Genomic DNA, 23,837 nt, shown 5'->3' on the forward strand with positions numbered 1-23,837 from the left:
TATTCTGATTAATTTAATTTACATGATAGATGGACAATCATGTTTGACAAAGTGGTGGGGAGATAAAATGAAACACGTGGTCCTAAATATAAGTTGAAGATGAAGACTGAATTTTGAAATAAAATTAATTTATAAACCACATATCAACCTAAAAGTTACACACTGAAGTAAATTGGGTAAGTTAATAATTAATTAATAATCCTATATCCGTATTTTAGAAAGTATATACCACTACGATTTTTTGCAGACTTAGTAGGGGTGTACAAAAGAAGAACAAAATACAAAAATTTATTTTTCTTTCTGTGGGTACTTTCTTAGAAAAGATCTTTATATAGGTGACTGTACCTACAAATATAATCATTTTAAAATTTATTAGACAACTGTTTTTACATACATTTGAGCACCTATAGATATTTCTCTTCTATATGTGGGAAATTATTTTAAATTTTTAAATACTATTTATACCGTTTCGTTTAATAAATATCATTATATAATTTTCTATATTACGCATTTTTTAATATTAGCTCTTCTACTTTTGTTTTATTTTAAAAATGTTAATCAAATTCAAATTAATTTTAAAAATTGATCTAAAGAAAATACAGATAAATAGCAGTGCAGCTATTCTATCGTGGCTAATTGGTTGGTCTTTTCAATATTACAGCTATTCCAAACAAAAATAGGAGACATTTTTGAAAGTTTACAACATTGATCAATGATTTCAATGTGTCAGGATGTTTTTTATTAATTTTGGTACTTTTTGGATAGATTATTTTTTATTCTTAAACAGGTATTTTATATTTAATAACATATAGTTTATATATAGGATAGTTTAAGATTTATTAAGATAAATATAATTTTTGAAAGAATTAGAGTGTAAAATGTATCTAGAAGCTAATGAGTTCCAGATTTAATTTATTTGAATCTGGAATCTTGCTGATCCCGTTTATTTTTGGAATTTTTAATTGGCGCAAATAAAAATGTTGTTAACATTTGCAAACCTGACGAAACAATAATTTCTCAATATTTCAATAGTTGATCGAGGTTATCACATTTAGTGATAAATAAATATTCTAAATTCTTTTTCATAACACTATCGCTTATCAGAAGAGTATAAGAAAGCTTTTGTTCAAAAGCCCTTCTTAATTTTGCAGAAACCTAATAGGAAGTACCGCATATCATGTCAGGCGACAAGATTTGCAATTACGACCACAAAAATGAAGAGGAGGATTTGGCTTGTGCGATGGAATCAGTTGGTATCAGTAAAAGAAAGGGTAGAGGACAAGTAACTTCGGGATTGACACACGAATGTGGGGTTTTTGGAGCGATAGGATGCGGCGAATGGCCTACCACTTTGGAAATCTCTCAGATTATTTGCTGGGGTCTAGTTGCTCTGCAACACAGGTAAAAATTAAACAATTTTTTTCTTAATGACTATTAACTTTATTGTATCAAAATTGGTATTAACAAAATATGTGTAAGAATTTTCAAGTCAAGTCCATTGATAAATTAAAATGTTATTTTTTTTAAATAAATGTTTAGAGAATCTGTTAGGGAACACTCCCAGCATCATTAGTTCTTAGAAATTAAGTAAATACACAGCAACACATGCACATCATAAATATTGAAAACTGTATTGAATTTGTCACAAAATATCTGTTATTATAGTTTTATCTTTCTAGTTTTAATATTGGTGTTATATAAAATACCTATTTAAATTTTAATTTTTTACAAACATTTTATTTCTGAAACTTCATCTATCAGTAGATTACAAAAAAATATATTTTGTAACATATTTCAATTTTTTATTTCACAAATTTTGTTTTGAAATTTATTCATCAAGAAATAAGTGAGCATTGAAATCATCCCCTAATAAACAGTATGGCTTCTTTGGTTCTTCATTATAAAATTACTACTTTTATTTTGAAACCACCACTGTTGGAACATTTTACAAAATTAACCAATCATATTTCACCGCTTGTTCCAATTTATTAACCCAATTTTACCTTCTACATTATCAGAAACATCCCTACTGTTATCACTTGCTAAATCACTAAATTGTTTCAGAATTCTGTTTGACATGAGTTTGAAATTTGATTTTTACTTCAAAGTTTAAAACATCACGGTTGGGCAAAGAAAATTTAACTAACAATTAAATGCGTTCGATTATTTTTGTTTTCCAAAGAATTTTTCATAATTTGACTTAGCTGAGAGTGTAGCATATAAAATCAATGTTCCTCCTACACAATTAATATTTCATATGTATAATATTTATTGCTTCAACACAGCAGGTACTGTGGATACTTTGTTATCATTGCTTAAAATAATTATTGTGAAATCTTAGTGCTCAATTAAGATAAATCTCGTTTATGGTATTTCGACACCAGCATGATGGAAAATTTAGCTCTAATCTGATAAAGGATGGTTCTTGACCACATGAAGATTAAATATAAAAAAAATGTTGCTGAAATTATTGTAAACCATAATAACTATATTTTATAACTTGTTCATTTACGCGAAGTATTTCATCAAGGTCCATAGTTAAAAAGTAATATAGAATCTGTAGTTCATTTTTACATACTAATTGGTGTTATGCATTAAACTTTTTCTAGACTGGACTCAATAATCTTTTTTTTAAACCCAAAGAACCTCTTATAAAGGTTTCAAAAACACAAATAGTTTTCTCTTTCAAGAACCCAGGGCCGGCTTTCAGAAAATTTCCAGTTGCAAACATCAAATTCCCTGACTCATGACTACTTTTAAAATTCCCTGACTATTCCCTATTTTTTTATGAAGAATAATGAATTAATTCCCTGACTTTTCCCGGTATTCCCGGTTTTCCAGGCCTCTACGAACCCTGTTCATGTTCAAGACATAAATCTCTTGTATATTTTAGAGGTCAGGAATCTGCCGGTATTGTAACAAGCGAAGGAAAATGCTCCAAATCTTTCAATGTCGTAAAGGGCATGGGAATGATTAGCAATATATTTAACGATGAAGCTATTCGAAAATTAAAAGGCAGCATAGGCATCGGACACACTAGATACTCCACTAGCGCTGCCTCTGAGGAAGTCAACTGTCAACCTTTTGTTGTACACACCGCTCATGGGGCGTTGGCCGTGGCACACAATGGGGAATTGGTGAATTGTGACAGTTTAAGGCGACAGGTATAATTGTTTTTTAAATTTTATTTTAACATCTAATTTAAATGTGGTTTAATAGGTGTTACAACATGGAGTGGGGCTTTCTACGCATTCAGATAGTGAACTTATTACACAAGCTTTATGTTTAAATCCGCCAGATGGTGAAATCAATGGTGAACCAGATTGGCCCGCAAGAATTAAGCATTTCATGCAGCTAGCACCATTGAGCTACTCGTTAGTGATTATGTTAAAAAATAAAATATATGCCATTAGGGATCCGTATGGAAACAGACCTCTGTGTTTAGGAAAAATCCTGCCGTTTAATGAACGTAAGACAATTTTTATATCCTTACAGAAGCCTTTAAACAAATAAAACCTTGTCTTTAACTCATTATTACTTCTCATTGATTAATTATATTAAAAAAGTCTTCTCGCTTGTAAATAAATAAATAAATAAATAAATAAATAAATGCCTATTTGCAGCTCTGTCTGGCGACTGCGACGAAAGTAGGGAGGCTGAGGGCTGGGTAGTATCGTCTGAATCGTGCGGTTTTCTATCTATCGGCGCCCAATATGTCCGAGAAGTATTCCCTGGAGAAATTATAGAGATGACACGTCACGGTATCCGCACAATTGATATTGTTTTGAGGCCTGACCATAAGTTACAAGCTTTCTGTATATTTGAGTATGTTTATTTCGCTAGAACCGACAGTATTTTCGAGGGACAGATGGTGTATGCTGTAAGAATGCAGTGTGGAAGGCAGTTGGCTATAGAACACCCCGTCGAAGCTGATATAGTCAGTTCCGTGCCGGAGTCTGGAAATGCTGCAGCACATGGTTTCTCTAGACAGGTAATTAGTATTTTTTTTATAAATCCTAATGTACAAGACAGTCAATTTTGAAGGGTTTTTCGTATTTTCTAAAGAGGTAAACAAAAAGTAGTTAAAATGTCTCGATCTCGATTTTGGGGAAAGTTTAATATCTCAATTTATTTAAATGATACAAAGCATTTTTTTGTCAGTTCTTTGTCATGTCGAATAACTTTTTATTTGAGATATTTTATTATTTTTGTCATTTTTAAATTCTGAATCCAGCAATATATCTTGACTTACCATTGCATTGGAAATAAGAATCTTTTAGTCGATCTCATATTACGAATAAATTGAATGAGGAAGTTTAGAAGCAGACATACACATTTATTTATTTATTTTGTGTGTAAAACAATACATTATTTGACATAAAATTTTCATTTCCAAAAGTTAAAAAATATACCCCATATTTTATTAAGGGGGGCGTTTTTATGCGCAATTTTCAATGAATTTTTTGTCCAATTGTTTAAAAAATCTAAGCCAGTTAGAAACGATATCTCTTCATTGTATTACTCATACAAGTGTTCTTCAGGGTGTGAGATAACTGACAACACATTTTAAGTAAGAAAAAAAAAACATATTTTTTTATCTTACGTTTCCTGAACTTTACACGACTGTTGAACATACAGATAAAAGCGTACGGTATTATAAACATACCCACACCCAGCAGAATGCTTTTAGGATACTATTTATACATGAATTAATAAGAATTATTGAGTAGTTTTATAAATCAATTGGACAAAACAGGAAAGGTACGTGTTCTGATATTTTATATTATCCGTCATCTTTTCATGCCGAGCAATTGAAGAAATCCTTCGTATTTCAACTTTTCTATAGTTTAGACACTATCGAAAAGAGGGCGATAGTCACAGTTGTCGTTCTAAGGTATTTTTTGCTGAACCAGAGCCGGACTAACTTCAATATGTTTGAGTTGTATTTGCGCTGATTTTAGATAATATAAAAGAATGTGATGGCAGTGCTTGTTTGAATGGGAATATTAAGCTTTGCATGTAAAATAATCATAATAATAAAACTGTTATTCCGAGTTCTTACAAATACTGTTAAATACTAGTAAGTTAAAAAATTTTAATTCTGACAATTAATAATTAGTCTAATAGTAAAAGAGCTATAAACACAAATAAATTATAGTACTTAATACACATATTTTGATAATAGTCCAGATAATATAATCGATAATATAATTACTAGAGAAGAAAGAATTAGGCAAATGCCATTCGGTATCAGTCAGACTGTCTAAACTAAAATGGAGCGTGATAAGATAATTAAAATTTACTACACAGTGGCAGTTTTTTTTAGAAGCGGGGGAGTCAGTGTCTCCCTAAGATTTCTTTAAGATATTTTTCACAAATTGATTATTGTATGTTTTACTAGTTATTAGATCCAGTATAATTTTAGAAACCATAATTCTGAATACAGAATTTTGTATGTAATAATTACTGTTGTTTGTTGAAGAGTGACTTCAAGTTATTATTACATTTTTCTTGAGAAGCAAGCCAAATGAGTTCCCCTAAAAATATTTTTTACAATTTAATTTTTCTGTTCGTGTTTTATTAGTTTTTAAACGAATTGTTTATAATTAGCCTCTGTTTAAAAAGTGATTGATTTATGTAGATACTTTACAATTTACAACACATTTTAAAGCAAATGATTCGTTCTCGCATCGTCACGATGAAATAGGTACGGTCACATATTACTAACAATATGTGGTACGGTGGAATACGGAAAGTGCAGGTGTATAGTACAATTCGCCGGCATGCCTCTGATAAAGTGTTTTTAGATGTGTTTAAATAAAGGGCATGTTTTTATGACAGAATAGGTACCTACTTATTATTAATGTAGGTCAAGGAGGAACTGGAGGCAAATACGCTGTGAACAAATGAAATGATGACTTACTAATTAACAATATTTTGTAAATTTGATTATACCAGTTAGATTTTTTTTACAGTTATTTTTGGTTTTACTATAACTGCTTAATTATATGCCTAATTAATAACGATTGTATAGCATCAGTATTTCGTACTTTTTTGGCGGCAGATTAACAAGCGTGCGTTGTATACTAATTTGCTTAACATTATATTTAACATTTTTGATAAAATATTAAATCAAATGTAGTTTTCTTATATACAGGGTGTCTCAAAATTAGTGTCCAATAATTTACCACTTGATTATATTGCGAAAAATAAGAATATTTTTTCAAATAAACATGTGTAGAGAGATGTTTCCTAAGGGAGCTACACCCCCTAAATAGGGCCTCAAAAAAAAATTTTTTTTTAATATTTTCGAAATGGGTTGAAGGAAAGTTATGAATGTTGATACCATGAATGCTCTTAAAAGTCGAAATAGATTATCATAAAATTTTTCAAAAATTTTAATCATCTCAATTGGGGGGGGGTCGTCGGCTAAAATTTGCCACTATTCTTTTGTTTGCCCAAATTTTCAAATTCAGATCAAAACAACATCACCATTTTTTCATAGAAAACTCAGATCAATCAAATTTTATAGCAACAAATGCATGCAAAAATTTGAACCGATTCTCCCCCTCCTCTTGCTCGGGACGGCCCATAACAAAGTTTTCAAAGCACTTTTCACGTTGTTTATTACAATGTATATTGATATGATGACATATGAAAATTCATAATGGTACATGTGCCCATTTTAGCCACTCAAAACAAATTTTTTGAATTTTATTAAGGTAACGTAATAAATTGCTTAAATTCGTTTTTCTTGGAAATGGAGCATTTTATCCAAAGAACTAAAGAGTACCTCTTTTATAAAGGATATGAATATCTATCATATGTTGGCATGAAAACTTGAACTTGAAAATTTCGACAAGTAAAAAAATAGAGGCAAATTTTAGCCGACGATTAAAATTTTATGATGATCTTTTAATGAGCGTCAATTATGTCAAAATTTATAATTTTCCTTGAACCCGTTTCGAAAATATTTAAAAAAATTAATTTTTTGAGGCCCCCATTTAGGGAGCGTAGATCCCTTAGGAAGCATCTCTCGACCCATGTTTATTTGAAAACATACTCTTATTTTTGGCTATATAGGTAATCAAGTGATAAATTATTGGACACTAATTATGAGATACTCTGTATATAAGGAAGCTCTACATTTGATTTAATATTTTATCAAAAATGTAAATTAAAATGTTAAGCAATACAACGCATGCTCGTTAATCTTCCGCCACGTTTTTTTTGAATACCACGAAAATAAAAAACTTTATTAGGCCGACATGCAGGTTTGCTAAAATAAACAATGTTTAGAAAAAAATACACATGCTTACGCTGGAAGTATGGCTCTCGTAATAGTATAAGTAAAATTTTCATATTTTTTATTTCAAAGTGTATAATGGTTAGTTTTCTTATTACTGAATGTTAAGTTTCAATAAAATATATGTTTGCTTATATTTATTTTCTTACAAATCTATGTACAGAGCCACTAAACATGCGTGCAATGTAGGAATAATATATCATTCTCCGTCCCTTGTGCGTTTGCTAGCCTGAACCCATCTCGCTTGCTCTCACAGACCGCTACGATGTTCACGACGGAGACGGAGCCCTTTTATTGGCTGTAATTAAGAAACGCTCCGACTTTTTTGTCTGTAATTTCACTTTTGTGGTCAAATTGTATTCCTAAAGCCAAATTTCATAGTCTGCAGGTGGTACAAATCAAGGAGTTTTTGAAAAAAAAAACAAGTTTGAGTAGCCGCCTCCGGCCAAACGTAGCGATATTTGTTCACTTTAAACCTATTTCAACATTAATGTGCTTATCTTTTGGTACAAATGATGGGAAAAAATCACGCCAGCTCTTAGGCTACAAGTATTTAGTCCAAGCATTATAGAGAAATGCTTACAGAAATTATTACCTGGACAAAAAAAAATGACCGTATAGAAAATTAAATTTTAAATCGAGTTTCTTGTTCTTTAAACTCGATCCAAAATGGCGAACATGGTTAAAAAAATCGCAAAGTTGCAAAAATGGTTTTTCTAAAATAACTAAAAAAATATAGCACCGATCGAAAAATTTTAAAAGAGAAAGTTGTAGGTTTTAAAAAGACCTATCGACTGATTTTTTGTAAGTACCGATTGCTTTGTTACTTTTCGAGATATATCGAAAAAACCGTTAAAAATCTTCTCTTTTCTCTTCTTCTATAACTCGTTTACATTTAGGTTCCCTTACTTGCTATTTACTGCAAGCATAGCCCGCGGCAAGCCAAAAAATACATTTTTGAAAAATTTTAAAATAATAATAAGAGTAAAGAAGAATAATAAAAGTAAAAAAAAATGTAAGTAAAATAAAAAGTAAACATTTACGGGACTAGTTTGCTTCTAATGCGAAAATGACTGTAATATTCGTGTTTAGCTACCCCAGATTAAGTACAAAAGAATTTTTGTACGTGATCCAGAAGCCGAGATATCAAAAATTTTGAAAGCGCGAGACTTTAGACTGCACGTCATCAGTTTTCAGAGCGAGCGCGCGCCGCTTCCCCCTACTTCTCCGGCCGGTCCAGCTGACGCACTCAGCGCTTGCACGCTTCACTTTATTACTCAATTCTTAATTACTAATAGGTACTAAAAATCAAGTAAACATATCCTATTTTTTTTATTTTGAAAATATAAATATTGAATATTAACCTCCATCAAGCGCATCGCTGTAAAAAATGTTAATTGCGTCTTCAAATTTTTTTTTAAATAAAAAAATTATCTCGGCTCCAGAAGGTCGTAGAAAAACATTTTTTTTTTAAATTCGTGAAAAAATGTCAGCAGTTTCCTCCTTTAAAAATAATTTTCATAAAATAAAAATTGAAATAGTTATTTGAAAAAAACACCCAAAAAAGTGAAAATTTTTCATATTTTGATCCTTAAAATTAATAAAATCGTCAACATTCGTCAAAATCAGTCGATAGATCTGTTTAAAACCTACAACTTTCTCATTTAAAATTTTTCGATCGGTGCTATATTTTTTTACTTATTTTAGAAAAACCGTTTTTTGCAACTTTGCGATTTTTTTAACCATGTTCGCCATTTTGGATCGAGTTTAAAGAACAAGAAACTCGATTTAAAATTTAATTTTCTATACGGTCATATTTTTTTTGTCCAGTTAATAATTTCTGCAAATTTAACATTAATCCGTGACAGAATGCTTGGACTAATTTGCAACAAAAAAACTGGTCTGCCAGCCGGTAAACACGAACACGTGCTCTTTGTATTGGTACAATTGTGAAATAAATATGAAATGAGTAATGAACTACAATTAATAAATTATGAAAATATTTACCAGAGGATCTGATAACTATTTTGTTTTTTTATTTCTATTTTTCTCCTATTTTATGTTTCTCAATAGGTTCAGGGTGTTTAATACTACATTAATTATCATAACATAACATATCATATTCATAACATATTTTATCTATATATTTTTAAGAAAAATAATGAAATTTTTCTGTACATTTTAATTGTCTGGAATACAGTTGCATTGTTATTTAAAATCATTAAAATTGTCTTTACCACAATGTTTCCATACTTCCAACATAATGATAATAATCACAAATATTTCACAAATATGTCTGTTAAATGAAATTAAAATATATAGAACATTAAGGATATAAAATGAGCATCATTTTGCATTCGACATACCCAGTAATAAAGAATCTGGGGAATTTGAAGTTTTTGTCAAAAAAAGTTGTTTGGTATATCTAGTGTTTACGAAGTTAGTTGAAACCGTATAAAAACTAAAAGTCGGCATCTCTTTCCGGGCACAATAAAGAGATGCCGACTTTTAGTTTTTATACGGTTTCAACTATCTTCGTAAACACTATAATAAATGTTTAAATTTTTGATAGTATCAAGTATAGTATTCCTCTGTTTCCACATCCAATATTTTATTAAAACACTGTAGGTCATTATATTATTTTTCTGTGCAAATATTAAAATTATCTGACAATTCTTGTTCATTGCACATATTTTCCCTAATGCGGCTCTGGACGATAATAGGCTTACCAATGTCCTGAGAATATATAGTTACCGATTAAAGAAATCTTTACGTCGATTGCTATGTGGTATTATGAAGTTGTTCTAGTTTGGCATTAAGCTAGTAGAGACCGCCACTTCCTGGATGGATTTTCTACTATCTATCAGGTGCTATCGCTGTCTTACCAAAAGTGCGATTTCTTGTCTATAAAACGGCGCCCTTAATAAAAATATGGTTGGATTATAACTGAAAAATCAAAAGCTATAGACAATTGAACAAAAACTCTACAAAATAATTTGTATACGAAAAGAAAAGTTATTGACCATCACAAAAAAATAAATCAAGGTATAATAAAAAATTAAAACTTAAGACATTTGAACTACTTTTTGACTATATCTTCAGGAAACAGATAAATGTGTCAGAATTGGTCCACTCTGTACTACATTATTTATTATATACAAATTAAATTAAAACTTAAATGTGGCGAAATTAAAACTATCCTGAATTGATTTTTTTATTTTTAGAGCGGAATATCTTTTGCAGAAGTGTTATGCAAAAATCGATATGTTGGCAGATCTTTTATTCAACCAAGCAATCGTCTAAGACAACTTAGTGTGGCGAAAAAATTTGGTAAGATTAACCAGGTTTTATCGATGAGTTTAAAATTTACAATCAGTTTTTTATTAGGTGCTTTGGCAGGCAACGTTAAAGGCAAAAGGGTAATACTAATAGATGATTCCATAGTGAGAGGTAATACCATCGGTCCAATCATAAAACTGTTGCGAAATGCTGGCGCTACGGAGGTTCATATAAGGGTGGCCAGCCCTCCGCTGCTTTATCCTTGTTATATGGGGATCAATATCCCTACGAGGGAGGAACTTATTGCAAATAAGTTGAATGCGAAGGAGCTGGCAAAACACGTTGGTAAGTGTTTTTTTTTATAGTGTGATTTTTAATATTTTTGAAGTGCATACATCTGGGGCATTCCACGCCAAATCGATCACTTTTAACCATGACCCCTTTCGATTTGGCTGAAACTTTTTTTATTGCTTTGTACCCCATTGAAAACCACTAAAAATTTTTTCACCCAACTCAAAAAAAGTTATGAAGTTTTGAAAAAAATAGTTTTTTTTTTAAATAACCAAAACTTTTTCAAAAATTGAGTTATTGGGATTTTTTTTTCAAAATTTTTGTTTTTAGATGTACTTTTTGGAAAAAATAGATCAAAATTATCTGGACCTATCTTCACAGTTTTTTTTTCAATTTTTGAAAAAAACGAAAATTTCGATAATTACCATTTTTGAAAATATTGATTGAAAAAAAATTTTTGAAAATGTATATAGGATCCCAAAATTGAAAAAATATACAGGCTGTCTACTATAAGAGGGCCCCTTCTATGTATCTCGCTTAATATACGACGCACGTCAAAAATCTTATTATCTTATTATCTTATATATTTTTTGTTGCATTTTTTGAGGCCTTTATGCTCGTAAAAACAAATTTGAGATCCATGGCCAACTTTGTCAGTAATTATAAAAAAAGTAAAAGTGCCAAAAGTTTAGGGTCGCCTAACTTTTTTATTTTAAGAAATAGAGAAAACTTACTTTAATAAAATTTCATGGCAAAATTGATATCTTTCACCTGGTATAAAGAGATTTTGGAACTATCGTCTGTAAATTGCAGCGCCCTCTACGCGGGCAAAAAAAAGATGTCATCGAAGTAGGCTGTTTCCACAAAATAATTGCTTGTTCTTTCCTCTTTCATGCTATATATTACATGTCGCCTTTATCTTTTATATTTATTAAATTTTTTATACTTTTGATAGATTTGATATAAAAAAAAGAATAAAAATTTTTGTGTTGCTTATATTAATGTAAACATTAATTTTATACATAATAACTACAAAAGAATTAATAAATATAATGCAATTCTTTTAAGCAAAATAGTACAGATTTTCTAATTACTTTATTATAGTATTGGTTTTTGCATTAGAGAGAATTAAGAAGCCTTCAACATTGTTCTTTCACAGATAAAGTAGCTTATGCTAAATTTCGCAAGCTGTAAAAACAAATGTGTTACCCCTTTGACCCCAGTAATGTCATCATTTGGCAAACTGTTTATTATTATAGATTATAGGTAACTGTTGGCTTGAAAACTGTTACAGTTCAATGTTATTTGAAAAATCATTTTGAAGGTGTTATAAAATAAAAAAGTGTCATTTGAGAAAGAGGAAAGTTCTAATTTTGTAAGTAGATATATTTTTATTATTTTATATTTGGCGCGTTTAAAACAATTTCTACATTAACATAAGCAACACGAAAATTTTTATATTTTTTTATATCAAAATTATAAAAAATATAATATAAAAGATAAAGGCGACATGTAGTATATCACATGAAAGAGGAAAAAACAAGCAATTATTTTGTGGTCGTAGTCTACTTCGATGACAATTTTCTTTTTGCCCCTGTAGGGGGCGCAGCAATTTACATACGATAGTTCCAAAATCTGCTTATACCAGGTGAAAAATATCAATTTTGCCATGAAATTTTATTAAAATAAATTTTCTCTATCTCTTAAAATAAAAAAGTTAGACGACCCTAAATTTTCGGCACTTTTCTGGTTTTTTAATAAATTCTCACAAAGTTGGCCATGTATCTCAAATTTGTTTTTATGAGCATAAAGGCCTCAAAAAATGCAACAAAAAACATAAAGATTTTTGACGTGTTTCGTATATTAAACGAGATACATAGAAGGGGCCCTCCTACAGTAGACAGCCTGTATATGAAAGAAATAATTGAAAGTGGTAAACATGAAAAATATTTTGATATGCAACGCATTTGAACTCGAATAAACCATCCTCTTTTGAATTTTTGAAATTGTTATCAATCGCTGCATAGAATAAATTTTTGCAATTTTAGGATTCTATATACATTTTTAAAAATTTTCAAAAAGGTATGTGAAATAAGCTAAATTTGAAATTTTTTTTTCAATCAATAAAAAAAAAATTGAAAACTAAAGAACACCACTGAAAAAATTTGAGGATTTATAAAAAATAAGAAAAAAAAAATTTTCAAAAATGGTTTTTTTTCGAAAATGGAAAAAAAAAACAGTGAAGATAGGTCCATATAATTTTGATCTATTTTTTTTCAAAAAGTAGATTTAAAAACAAAAATTTTGAAAAAAAATCCCGATAACTCAATTTTTGAAAAAGTAATGTTTATTTAAAAAAAGCAATTTTTTTTCAAAAATTCATCTTTTGTTGAGTTGGGTGAAAAAATTCTCAGGTTTTCAATGGGGTACAAAACAATAAAAAAGTTTCAGCCAAATCGAAAGGGGTCAGGGTTAAAAGTGGTTGATTTGGCGTGGAATGCCCCATCTATAAAATCGTTTGGGTTTTTTTTTAATAACATTCGAATGGATGAATTGATTTCTACGAACCAAGTATAGTTGGAAACTAAAAATAAGCTACATCTAATGAGATTAAATGAAATTTGTAACTTTAAAACTGTAAGCGCTGTGAAAATGACAGTCAAAATTAGTTTGCCTCGCAACCTTGCTAGCTATTATTTTGGAGTTGATCAAAGTCGTGATTAAAACTAAAACGATTAATTTTTTTGAAAAAATCTACATGAAATGTAATTTGCTCTTACTTTATATATGTTTTATTGATTTCCTGAAGGTAATTGTAAATATTGGGTGTTTAAATTCTTCAGAAACATCACATATATCTCAAAAGATTACATGTCAAAGCATCTCTTCCATTTTATTCATAAAGCAAATATTTTCAAGTTATTATTTTTTTCAGCCTAAAATAAGTATGTACTACATTGTTGAAGAAATAAAAAATAACATTAAAACTGCTCCATGTAAAACTTTTTTAGATTTTTTTTTTGCTTAGTAGTAGAAAACTTCTACACAAGTGTCAGTCAGGGATTTGTTCACAATTTTTTTAAGTTTACACTGGTGAAATACCCTAAAAAAATTAAACTGTAAAAATCCTGACCATTAAATACAGAATTTACTTCTAAAATTTTCTGTAAAAGTTATGTGGTTATACGGTAAATACCAATTTCAAAAACAAAAATGATCTTTCAACATTTAACGAGATCTCAGGCGCATATCTAAAATAGTCGAAGTTTTTAATAGATGCAATTTTTAGTAATGGGGGCGCAGCATCAACCATTCACATTTTAGAAAGCTGCCTCATTATACAATAACATGCACATGTCTGTCCCTGATCTGAAGCTTCACATCGATCAATTTATTCAATATGCTGTAGCGGCATCTAATGCCTGCCCTGTCAGCCTAGCGTACGTAAGTTTTTTGCTGAGGGACGTTGACCTTGCATCTCATTGTAGTTTGTGTGTGTGAGCGAGTTTGACACTTTGCTTGGTTGAGTGTATGGCACATGTTTTTGTGGCCACAAAGTTTCCAACGGCTAGTTATGATTTTTTTAAATTAAAAATAGGTTGATTAAAATTTTAATCAAATCATTTAAATCATGTTAACTCTGCTTATTGCGATAACCGGGAACCTTAAAGAAGCGATTGAGGTTTTCTTAGATTCGTCTTCAGTAAACAAATCGGACAATGCAAGTCCCAATTTATAGGCTTTTAAAATAACTAGATATATGTAGTTAAAATTTGTGAAATATTTCAAACTCGATTTCAGATGAAAGATTCTAATTGCAATTAATTTGTGAAGACCGCCTAAATCTACACGAACAGTTTTACGAACAATTTGAGGCATCGTTCATCAAAAATCGATCGCTCTGTTTAAAAATGATTTTAATAATATAAAAAACTTGGTTTCTGAGACCCAATTATTGGAGACAAATGAAGTGTTTGCAACCAACCCTTTGCTTTCGTGTTTTTTTATAGACATACTTCAATTCTTTTAGGAGCAAACAGTTTGGAGTATCTCAGCCTTGAAGGCCTAATAAAAGCTGTAAGGTCGGACTTGAAATCGAAGAGCTCACACAAAATTGGCCACTGCACTGCCTGTCTTTCGGGTATTTACCCGGGAGGCATACCGAATAAGGATACGGATTTAGATTGGTAGGTTCCTTTAAGTTATGTAAAGTTAAGGCTACAAAAATATATTTATTGATAAAATGTGATAGAAACATATATTGTACAAAGCAGATATTATGTTTAAGGATCTATTTTTTTTATACACGAATAAAAAAAAAACACTTTTTAATACTCGTTAATAAGAGGTTTATATTTGTCCAATGTAAAATTTATTTTGTTAAGGTTGTATTTTTTAAATAAACTGAAAAACCATAAAACTTGTTACTTATCCTAGAAAATAATTCATTAAAATGTAAAAACATTTATTAACAACACACAAAACATAACACTTACTTGAAATTAAATTTGTACATTATTTATTCCATTGCGAGGTCTTTTCTTTACAACACATTATGTCGTCACTGATTTTGACACACTATTTTCTCTATTTCGTCTATGTGCTTCGGACATTTCCTACTAAGCACCACGGGTCCGTTGACGGTGATCAGAATGTCGTCCTCGATTCTTATTCCAATGCCTTGGTACTCTTTGGGTAGTGATTTATTCTTTTCACATACATAAATACCTGAAAAAAAAAATCATAAAATAAATTTTTGGTCACCTACAGGCTGTCCTGATATTCTGTGTACATCGAACTACCATAGATTAGTTTTTTTCATCGAATAAATCAAATTTTTGATGACAATTAAAGCCTGTCACAGACTTGGAGATTTGTATCAAGAGACGGTATTGTGACACTTATCTCACTGTCTGAAGGACTGCATCATATAGTTTCATGCTGTCTCGATGCAGGTCTCAGTATCCCGTCGACGCGGGAGAGATTTCCTTTTCCATTAAACAGTTTTGGCAACAAATTTTTCTCCTTTTCTTTTTAATTAAACAAACACCAATAATAACAATCATGGTAAATATCTCTTTTCGCGATCGAAGGATCTTGACGCAGTAACATTGTACTTATTCATGATATATATTGCAGTGTCTGCATCGACCTGAGACCAGCCTCACGATACAGTATCACGATACCGTCTCAATACAAATTTCCAGGTATGTAGCAGGTTTAAATCACATTCGTTTTGAAAATGTGTTGATGACATTAAAAATAAGAAAAAGAGTTACTCCAAAAACAGCCCGAAAATCGCCCATTTTGGCAAACTCGTAATTCTTTCAAAATTTTGTGCTAAGTTATTGTATATGATTAGAACGTGTTACTGAGAAAGTTCTAAAATGAGTTCAGCCTATATGGCAGACAAAACTTTTGAAATTGAACCAAATTCGACCAAATTGGGTATACAGGGGTTTTCGGGGTCGCTAATTACGAATCCGAGATCAGATTTGCAATATTCAAAATGGTGGATCCAAGCTAACGGTCAAAATTTAAAAAATCAATGCAATTCGTCTTTTTAGGTTATACTTCGTTCATAAATTATTAATAGTCGATAAAGTCAGAATGTTAGCACTAAAACACTTTTAATTTTTTGATCTTTTTTGAATTTTACAAGCGAAATAAGTTATATAAGAAGGCATTTTTCTGAAATAATTGTAGAGTGGAAATAATCTAAAAAGATTGACCAAATAGGTTGAATAGAAGAAAAACACAGTTTAATTAAATCAAAGCCTGTAAGCAAAAATACCTATATCTAATTATACTATTAGAGGAGAAAGAGTAATCAGAGTATAAAGTGCTCGTGCAGTCAGTTGCGCAAACCTTTATATTTTTTCAAGCACACTTTCTTGCACGCCAATGCGCCACCTATCATCCTCCCGTGGTACTAGATTGTTAGATTCGTAATCGGCAACCCCAAAAACCTAAGTAACCACATTGATCTTGATGATCTAAAAGGTTTAAAGATATGCTCGATACATGAGATCACGAGTATTATGACATGTATCACTCGTATCTCCAAAACCAAAGCAGAACTCATCTTGGAACTTTCTCAGTAACACGTTCTAATGATATACAATAATTTAACACAAAACTTTTAACGGACATTTGCACGGATTGAAAGGAGTTTGCGGAAGAATGGACAATTTGGCGTTCGAAATGCAGCCGTTGAAGAAGACGTTTTAAACAAGGTCGCTGAAGATCCAAATATTCAGTACTCGCCATCTGGCAGTGGAATTTGGCATACCAAAAAGTATAATTAATCGAATCATAAGACAGCAGCTCCTCGATCCTTATCATGCGACGTCTATTCAGGAGCTTTTACCACACGATTCTGAGAGAAGACTTCAATTTTGCCGCTTTATTGAAGGAGCGCGGGCACGTGACCCAAATTTCACCAGCAGAATTTTATTCACTGATGAAGTTGATTTTACCAGAAGTGGTGTCTTTAATTCACGTAATTTCCACCATTACGCAAAAGAAAACCCTCATGCGAGGCGTATTAACCACTTTCAGGTGGTGGAATTTCAAATAAATGTTTGGGCCGGGATCATCGGTGACATCCTTCTGGGTCCTTATGTCATGCCGCCCCGCTTGAATGGCGAAAATTATCTCAATTTTTTAACGAATACTTTTTCGGTTCTAATGGAAGATGTCCCTTTCGATCTTCGTGATGTGGTTCATGCACGATGGTGCTCCACCGCACTTTATTGCAGATGTAACTGCATATTTAAATAATATTTTTCCACACAAGTGGATCGGAAGAAGAGGGAGAGATGTTCCTGTCAAATGGCCCCCCCAAAGCCCCGGCGTAAGGCCATTAGATTTTTTTCTATGGGGATCCTCAAAGAATAAAGTTTACGCCACTCCTGTGGAATCCCAGGAAGAATTATTATGGAGGATTCAAAACGAGGCAGACGTAATAGGGAATGATCCAGAAATGTTGATACGTCTAAAATTGTTGTCACAATGAAACAGAAAATATTTTTTTGCGTAAAAACTATGAATGCCTATGAATAAAGAGCACGGAAATCTCGAAAAAGGACTGATGCATCAATAAAAAAAAATGAAATGATTCCAGCGACTAATAAAAATATTCTGGTATTCTTGTACCAAAACACTCAAAAATTTACCACTCGCCCAAAGTGTGAGGTAGCCCAAAGTGTGAACCAGCAACAAATCGGGATGGGTAGTGAGTTCTTTATTCGAAGAACGAATAGAGTAAACGCCAATGGTCTTTTTCTTATTCACTTTAATGGTACCTCACACATTACAACAAAATAAAGGGACCAATATTTCCTTGTACATACACAACAATCTCTGTTTTCTACTATTTCTATACAACTTAAAAAGAAAATACATTTAACTTTCCAACAGTGGAAGTTCAACGACACACTATTTAATACAAGGTAGGCGTTCTACAAGTGGATGGACGTGGTTGCTTCATCAAAACATGAGTCTTACTTAGGAATAAGTCCACAGCAAGTTTCATTAAAATCCATAGTAACATTCTCCAGATATTACAAAAAACATATTTTTTTTTTTAGGAACTTTGACAGTCAATAGCAGAGCTAGACATTTTTTCTTAATGGAAGTTAAGTCAGATTGTCTTCTTTTGAGCCAAAGAATGTCGCAGTACTTTTTTTATCATGTGCTTATGGGACACCCTGTATATTATTGGACCACAAGCGATATTTTGAATAGAGATAAGTTTAGTTAAATTGTCTTATTTCGGCCTCAAGAATCTGTGGTAGTTTCTGTTGTCGGAATTTAACGTCGTCGAATTTTTCTCACAAGGCTACGCAAATAGAGCGTGTGCGCAAGATTTAGTATAAAAGTCGTTCGCTTCAGTATTCAGAAAAGTTGGTGTCTGACTTTGCAAGAAGACACATCACGCATTTTCGCGCATTTTATTCCAAATTAGCTCCGGCACTTCAACAGTGAAACATCGCGAAGAGTTTTGCTTTTATTTTATTTCGAAATTCTCAATGTGGGAATTACAACAGAAATAAGAATTAAGTTCATGTAAATTAGTAAACCGACTGGAAGCAGTTAGGGCAGAGGTTGACATTGTTCGTCCGAGACTGCGGGCTTAGGCGCGTTGTTGCGGCTGCTGTAACACTTGAACTTTGACGGGTCATGCGTTCGGGCCCAGAATTGAAACATAAGTTCGATTTTGGGGTTATCAACAAAATTATTAGACGCATATTTGGATTAAAAATAAAAAAATGTTATATTCAGATATGCAACAACAATTTGACAATACAAATAGACGTCATGACGTTCAACCTGAGACAAACATACAATTAAATGATAATAACGATCGAGTCGACGTAATCCCACGTACACAATACATTGGGATACTCTGTATATACGAATTTTTTTATTACAAGAAAATAATTAACTGAAGAAGTGTGGTCGATGGTGGTTTATCCAATAAAGTTTACTATTATCATTAAAAAAGTCATTTTAATTTTACTAAATACCTGGTTCGATTGTAATTATCATTCCCGGCGCAATATTTATGTTCCTATTAATCATCGGAGTATCATGAATATCCATTCCTAAGTAATGCGACACATGATGAGGGCACAGCTGATAGGCAGTCTAAAATAAACGAACATACAGAACAAACTAGAGGAATAGAAAAAAAAAATAGTTCCCATATAATCTTCTGTTTCATACCTTCATTAAATATTCACTAGATGGCTGTATTCCTATCAACCCGATCTCCTGCAACCTTTTACCCAGTAGATAACACATCGATTCGAATAGAGCGTCTAACGTGGGCAACGAAGAGCACATTTGGATCAGTTCTTCTTGAACGGAATACACCACTTCGTATATTTCTCTTTGTTGGGGTGTAAATTTACCGTTCACCGGCCACGTTCTTGTTACATCGCTCGAATAACCATGATATTCACAACCTAAAATTGCACATAATGAACACCAAACTATAAAATTTTAACAACTAATTTTACCTGCGTCTACCAGTACCATTTCCCCATCATTAATGAGCTGGTTGTTGTTGATGTAATGGATAATGGTGGCCCGACTTCCCCCTGCTACGACAGGGGGATATGCCAGGTATTCTGCTCCTTGCATTCTACATCTATAGTCAATTTCGGCAAAGATTTGGTTTTCGCCTAGACCTAACATAGTATAAAGAAAAGAAAGATCATTTTAGTCTATTAAACAAACAAAAAACACAGCACCTGGCCTCAACAATGTACCATGGAGTGTAATTAAAAGGTTTGATTATAAAATAACCTTCACATAGTTAAAATTTTCAATTTTGTCTACAAAATTTACAAAGGGTGTAACTTTTGGTCTTTAGAAATAGATGTCATAAGTTTGTCAATCAAATGTCATATGTCAGTTGTTGTCAGTTTGTCATCAAATCCCGTCGTGAAAATTACTGAAACTTTTTTAATATTCTTTATATAAATTCCATATCCTGCCACTGAACAAGCTAGTATAACATCAAACAAACATACTAGCCGCAAGTGTATCTGCTTCTTCCTTTCCTAGTGGTTGGTCCTGATAAGTCCCATGACAACGCGGCCTAATTAGGCCTATTGTGCGTCCCACTAGTTAGACCTATTCAGCAAGTAGTTTCGTCCTTTTAACAAAGTCCAAAAGCTTCTTTGCTGACACTCCTCTTAGCTCCTTGGATTCCAAATAGGGTCTTCCCAGGAGCATCATTCTACTATGTGCAAATCCTGGGCACTCGCCTAGGACAGGGGTCGGCAAACCGCGGCTTTTTCAAGAGTCAATTGCGGCTCTTCAAGTTTCTCTAAAAATTAAAAGTTAAAGCGGACAGACAAGCAGCACACAAGTACACATAAAGACGCGTATAAACTTCCGTATCCGATTTAAATTTGAAATAAAATGTAAAAGCGGAAATAAAAATTCGTGGCTCTTTGAAATTCATGAAATTGATATTTTTATTGCAGATGGCTCTTCCGGCTTAAAAGTTTGCCGACCCCTGGCCTAGGATATGCAGAGAAGTTTCATCTGCCGAGTCACATCCTTGGCAGACCGGACTGTCTACAAGCTTTAGCTTATGTAGATGTTTCCGAAAGTGACAGTGTCTCGTTATGAATCCCGTCACTCTCCTGAGCCGGATTTTATTCAAGCTCATTTGCTCTTTCCTTCGAAGGATACTCCATGAGCTCCTTAGAATGATTATGTCCTGGCCTTGAAGTCCAGTACTTCCTATGTTCTGGCTTGGTTTATTTGCTCAAAGCTTGCCTGACCACACTGGGAGATGTACCGCAGAAGGGCTCCGGACCAATGAACTCTGTCTCGGATCCCTTCCTAGCAAGTTCATCCGCTTTCTCGTTCCCACAGATGCCTGTGTGTCCTGGCATCCAACACAGTCTAACTGTATTATTGGTGGCCAGTTCAGTCAGCATTTGTAAACAATCCCACACAAGTTTTGAACTAATTGCAGCTTGACTATCAGAGAATATATACAGGATGTCGCGCTTAAATATGATACAAGCCTGTAACTTCTTTAATTTTTTGGCCAATTTCAAAAATTTTTATTTGGGAATGTAGTGTAAAAAAACCTGTATCTAACTGTGATTATCGCGAAAATTTCTGCTTGGAATACGGTAGGGAACCTCCCCAGACTGTAGGTTGTACTCCATCTGGGTCTGAGTCCATATATTCCTGCACACGTCCCTCTGGTCATTTTGGAGCCATCCGTAAACCATACTAGGCTCCATCTTTCCAGGGTATCAATCTTTTCCTCCCATTTGGTTTGATCCTCTATTCGAGTCTCAAAGGGGTTGTGGAAGCGAAACCTTGGAACCATCTTGTCACATAGTCGACATAGATGTGTCCATAATCCTGGGACTACCCCTCCAGTCGTTGTTGTTCCAGAGTCAATATGCTGCCAGCCGCGCATCTCTTTCCACCACTATATGCAGCGGTGGTAGATTTAGGACTTCTAGCGCAGCTGTCGGGGTCAATGCCTTTGCCCCCGATATTCCCAATCAGGCCAGTCTCTGGCTGCAAGTGTATATCTAATAGGGAGCTACGGCATGTGATATTTTCAAATATCATCTTTATTAATCAGGATTCCGACTCATTCATTTAAATCCCTAACTTTTCCAAGTTTTCTACAACCAGTAACAAATTTTTTTCCTTGACTATTTTAGTTCAGTAACTGGACAATTGCCTCAAAGTAATATGTCGCAGTCATTCAAAAGCAATCAGTTTACGTTTAAAAATGTGACTGTCAGTTAAAGTTGCACTATGTATATTTTTCAGCAAATTTCTCAAAAGATCGTTAAAGAAAAAATATTTATTGGTTGGGGAGTTGGATATTAAAACTACAACTTTTCTATACGACTCTATTGAAACTTACTGTGTTCGAAACAGATTTTATAACATCGTACAGCATTAAATCATGCAAAAAAATAAATTCTCTGTACTTACAAGGCTTGGAACTAGACATCGCTTCCTTGAAAGCTTTAGCCGTAATGTCACAAGATTTTTGCATTAATGCAATTTCTGCAGGGCTCTTGTACAGCCTCAATCTATGGATAAACGACTTAGGATTGTCACATTTCTGATTCCTACTATCACTAATATAATCGCTTATAACCTTATGTACGCTGTTTTGGACAGGTGTCAGGAAATCGTACCTAAAATAGAAGTTATCAAATTATGCTATAAAAATAATTAAAAAATTACCATAGCATTAAGTTTTTATTTGATTTTCTGTACGATTTCAAAAAATTGTCCAATTCACTGATTGGCAAACTCTGTTCGACACCAAAGAAATCAGTAGCCTGTTCTGGATGAGTTCTTGGGCCATCCCATAATTCGGCATGTTCATCTTTATCTCTGGTGAAAAAAGTTGTGCATAATTGGCCAGACGATTCAGCTGTTATTACTACACAACAATCCGGTTCCTGGCAGCCAGTTAAATATAGGAATTCTGTATTTTGACGGAAGACGTAAGGGATTTTGTCTGACATATACTGTTTAGATGCAGCTGGAATCACTATCTAGAAGTTAAGTAATATAGTCTTGAAATAATTTTTATGCTTATTAACACACCACATGACTTTTTTCCTTGTTATTAGTAGCGGCATGCTTGAGTATGCATTCAACAAGGTTACATCTACGATCTTGATATTCCGACTTTGTTATAAAAGGAGTTACTTCTCCTTCTTTAATGAGATGAGGATGAGTATTAAATGAAGGTTGACCAAAATTTCTTTTGAAATTTGAATCACATCGTTTCGACTTTGGTGCATTCATAGTATTCATACATAATTTTCTTAATGTCAAATCTATAAAAAAAATACATTTATCAACTAGGATAATTTTTAAGTGGTTAAACTTACCGGCTTTAAAAGATGTTAATGATTTAACAGATTTAATAAACATAATAAAATTTTCTATAGTAATATCACAGAAGAATTTTGAATTTAAAACAAAAATAACTCTAATAAAATTTAGGTTAAATTATGACACTATTGACATTTTCAAGAAGAGTGTATAGTCCACAGATCCACAGATTACTGAATTACTAGTATAGTCATAGTATGAGTAACTAATTAAGACGCCATTATTCTATGGCTAGAAATTGGCCTCAATGATTTGGGATCGAGGGGGATTATCCCTCTTTATCCTGCCTCATCTCGTGTAGGCCTGGACAGCCTTCGTAGGTGGGCCCCATCCGTCGTCTACCCCGACCGCAAATGCGGCCGGTGTAGGCGCTTTGTGGGACCTCCTTTTGTCCTGGCTGGGCCCCGCCGGCTAGGGCCCTTTCTTCTGGCGCTCTTCTTGCTTCGCCGGCTCGTCTGTGTAAACCCCGGGGGTAGTGTCATGTTTATGTGTGGTATGGTTGGGTAGGGTAGTGCGGCTATGCAGCCTGGGATGCGCTTTGCTAAGG

The 23,837-nt window shown here is 32.7% G+C and overlaps 2 protein-coding genes across 4 annotated transcripts; one reads left to right on the forward strand and one right to left on the reverse strand.

Moving 5' to 3' along the window:
* Nucleotides 1-69: 69 nt before the first annotated feature.
* On the forward strand, nucleotides 70-15,296 carry LOC108915129 (amidophosphoribosyltransferase). Its single transcript, XM_018721091.1, has 8 exons — nucleotides 70-176; nucleotides 1,152-1,401; nucleotides 2,894-3,164; nucleotides 3,220-3,469; nucleotides 3,624-3,991; nucleotides 10,531-10,636; nucleotides 10,694-10,930; nucleotides 14,907-15,296. Exons 2-8 carry the CDS (start codon nucleotides 1,178-1,180, stop codon nucleotides 15,065-15,067), a joined length of 1,617 nt encoding a protein of 538 aa, XP_018576607.1. The 5' UTR covers nucleotides 70-176; nucleotides 1,152-1,177; the 3' UTR covers nucleotides 15,068-15,296.
* Nucleotides 15,221-23,426, reverse strand: LOC108915131 (probable Xaa-Pro aminopeptidase 3). 3 transcript variants are annotated; one of them, XR_001964699.1, is made up of 9 exons: nucleotides 23,287-23,426; nucleotides 22,997-23,232; nucleotides 22,628-22,944; nucleotides 22,370-22,578; nucleotides 19,903-20,073; nucleotides 19,607-19,848; nucleotides 19,408-19,528; nucleotides 15,373-15,604; nucleotides 15,221-15,309 (listed from the first exon to the last, which is right to left on the reverse strand). XR_001964699.1 is itself a non-coding variant. In XM_018721094.1 (8 exons), the coding sequence occupies exons 1-8, from the start codon at nucleotides 23,327-23,329 to the stop codon at nucleotides 15,438-15,440; spliced, it is 1,506 nt and encodes a 501-aa protein (XP_018576610.1). In that variant the 5' UTR covers nucleotides 23,330-23,426; the 3' UTR covers nucleotides 15,325-15,437. The 3 variants fall into 3 exon arrangements, 2 of the variants coding, with proteins under 2 accessions (XP_018576610.1, XP_018576611.1); XM_018721094.1 differs by lacking the exon at nucleotides 15,221-15,309 and having other exon boundaries at nucleotides 15,325-15,604; XM_018721095.1 differs by lacking the exons at nucleotides 15,221-15,309; nucleotides 19,408-19,528 and having other exon boundaries at nucleotides 15,446-15,604.
* Between the last annotated feature and the right edge of the window lie 411 nt (nucleotides 23,427-23,837).

This window comes from Anoplophora glabripennis, unplaced genomic scaffold (assembly GCF_000390285.2).
Source record: "Anoplophora glabripennis isolate ALB-LARVAE unplaced genomic scaffold, Agla_2.0 scaffold1251, whole genome shotgun sequence".
Taxonomy (NCBI): Eukaryota; Metazoa; Arthropoda; class Insecta; order Coleoptera; family Cerambycidae; genus Anoplophora; species Anoplophora glabripennis.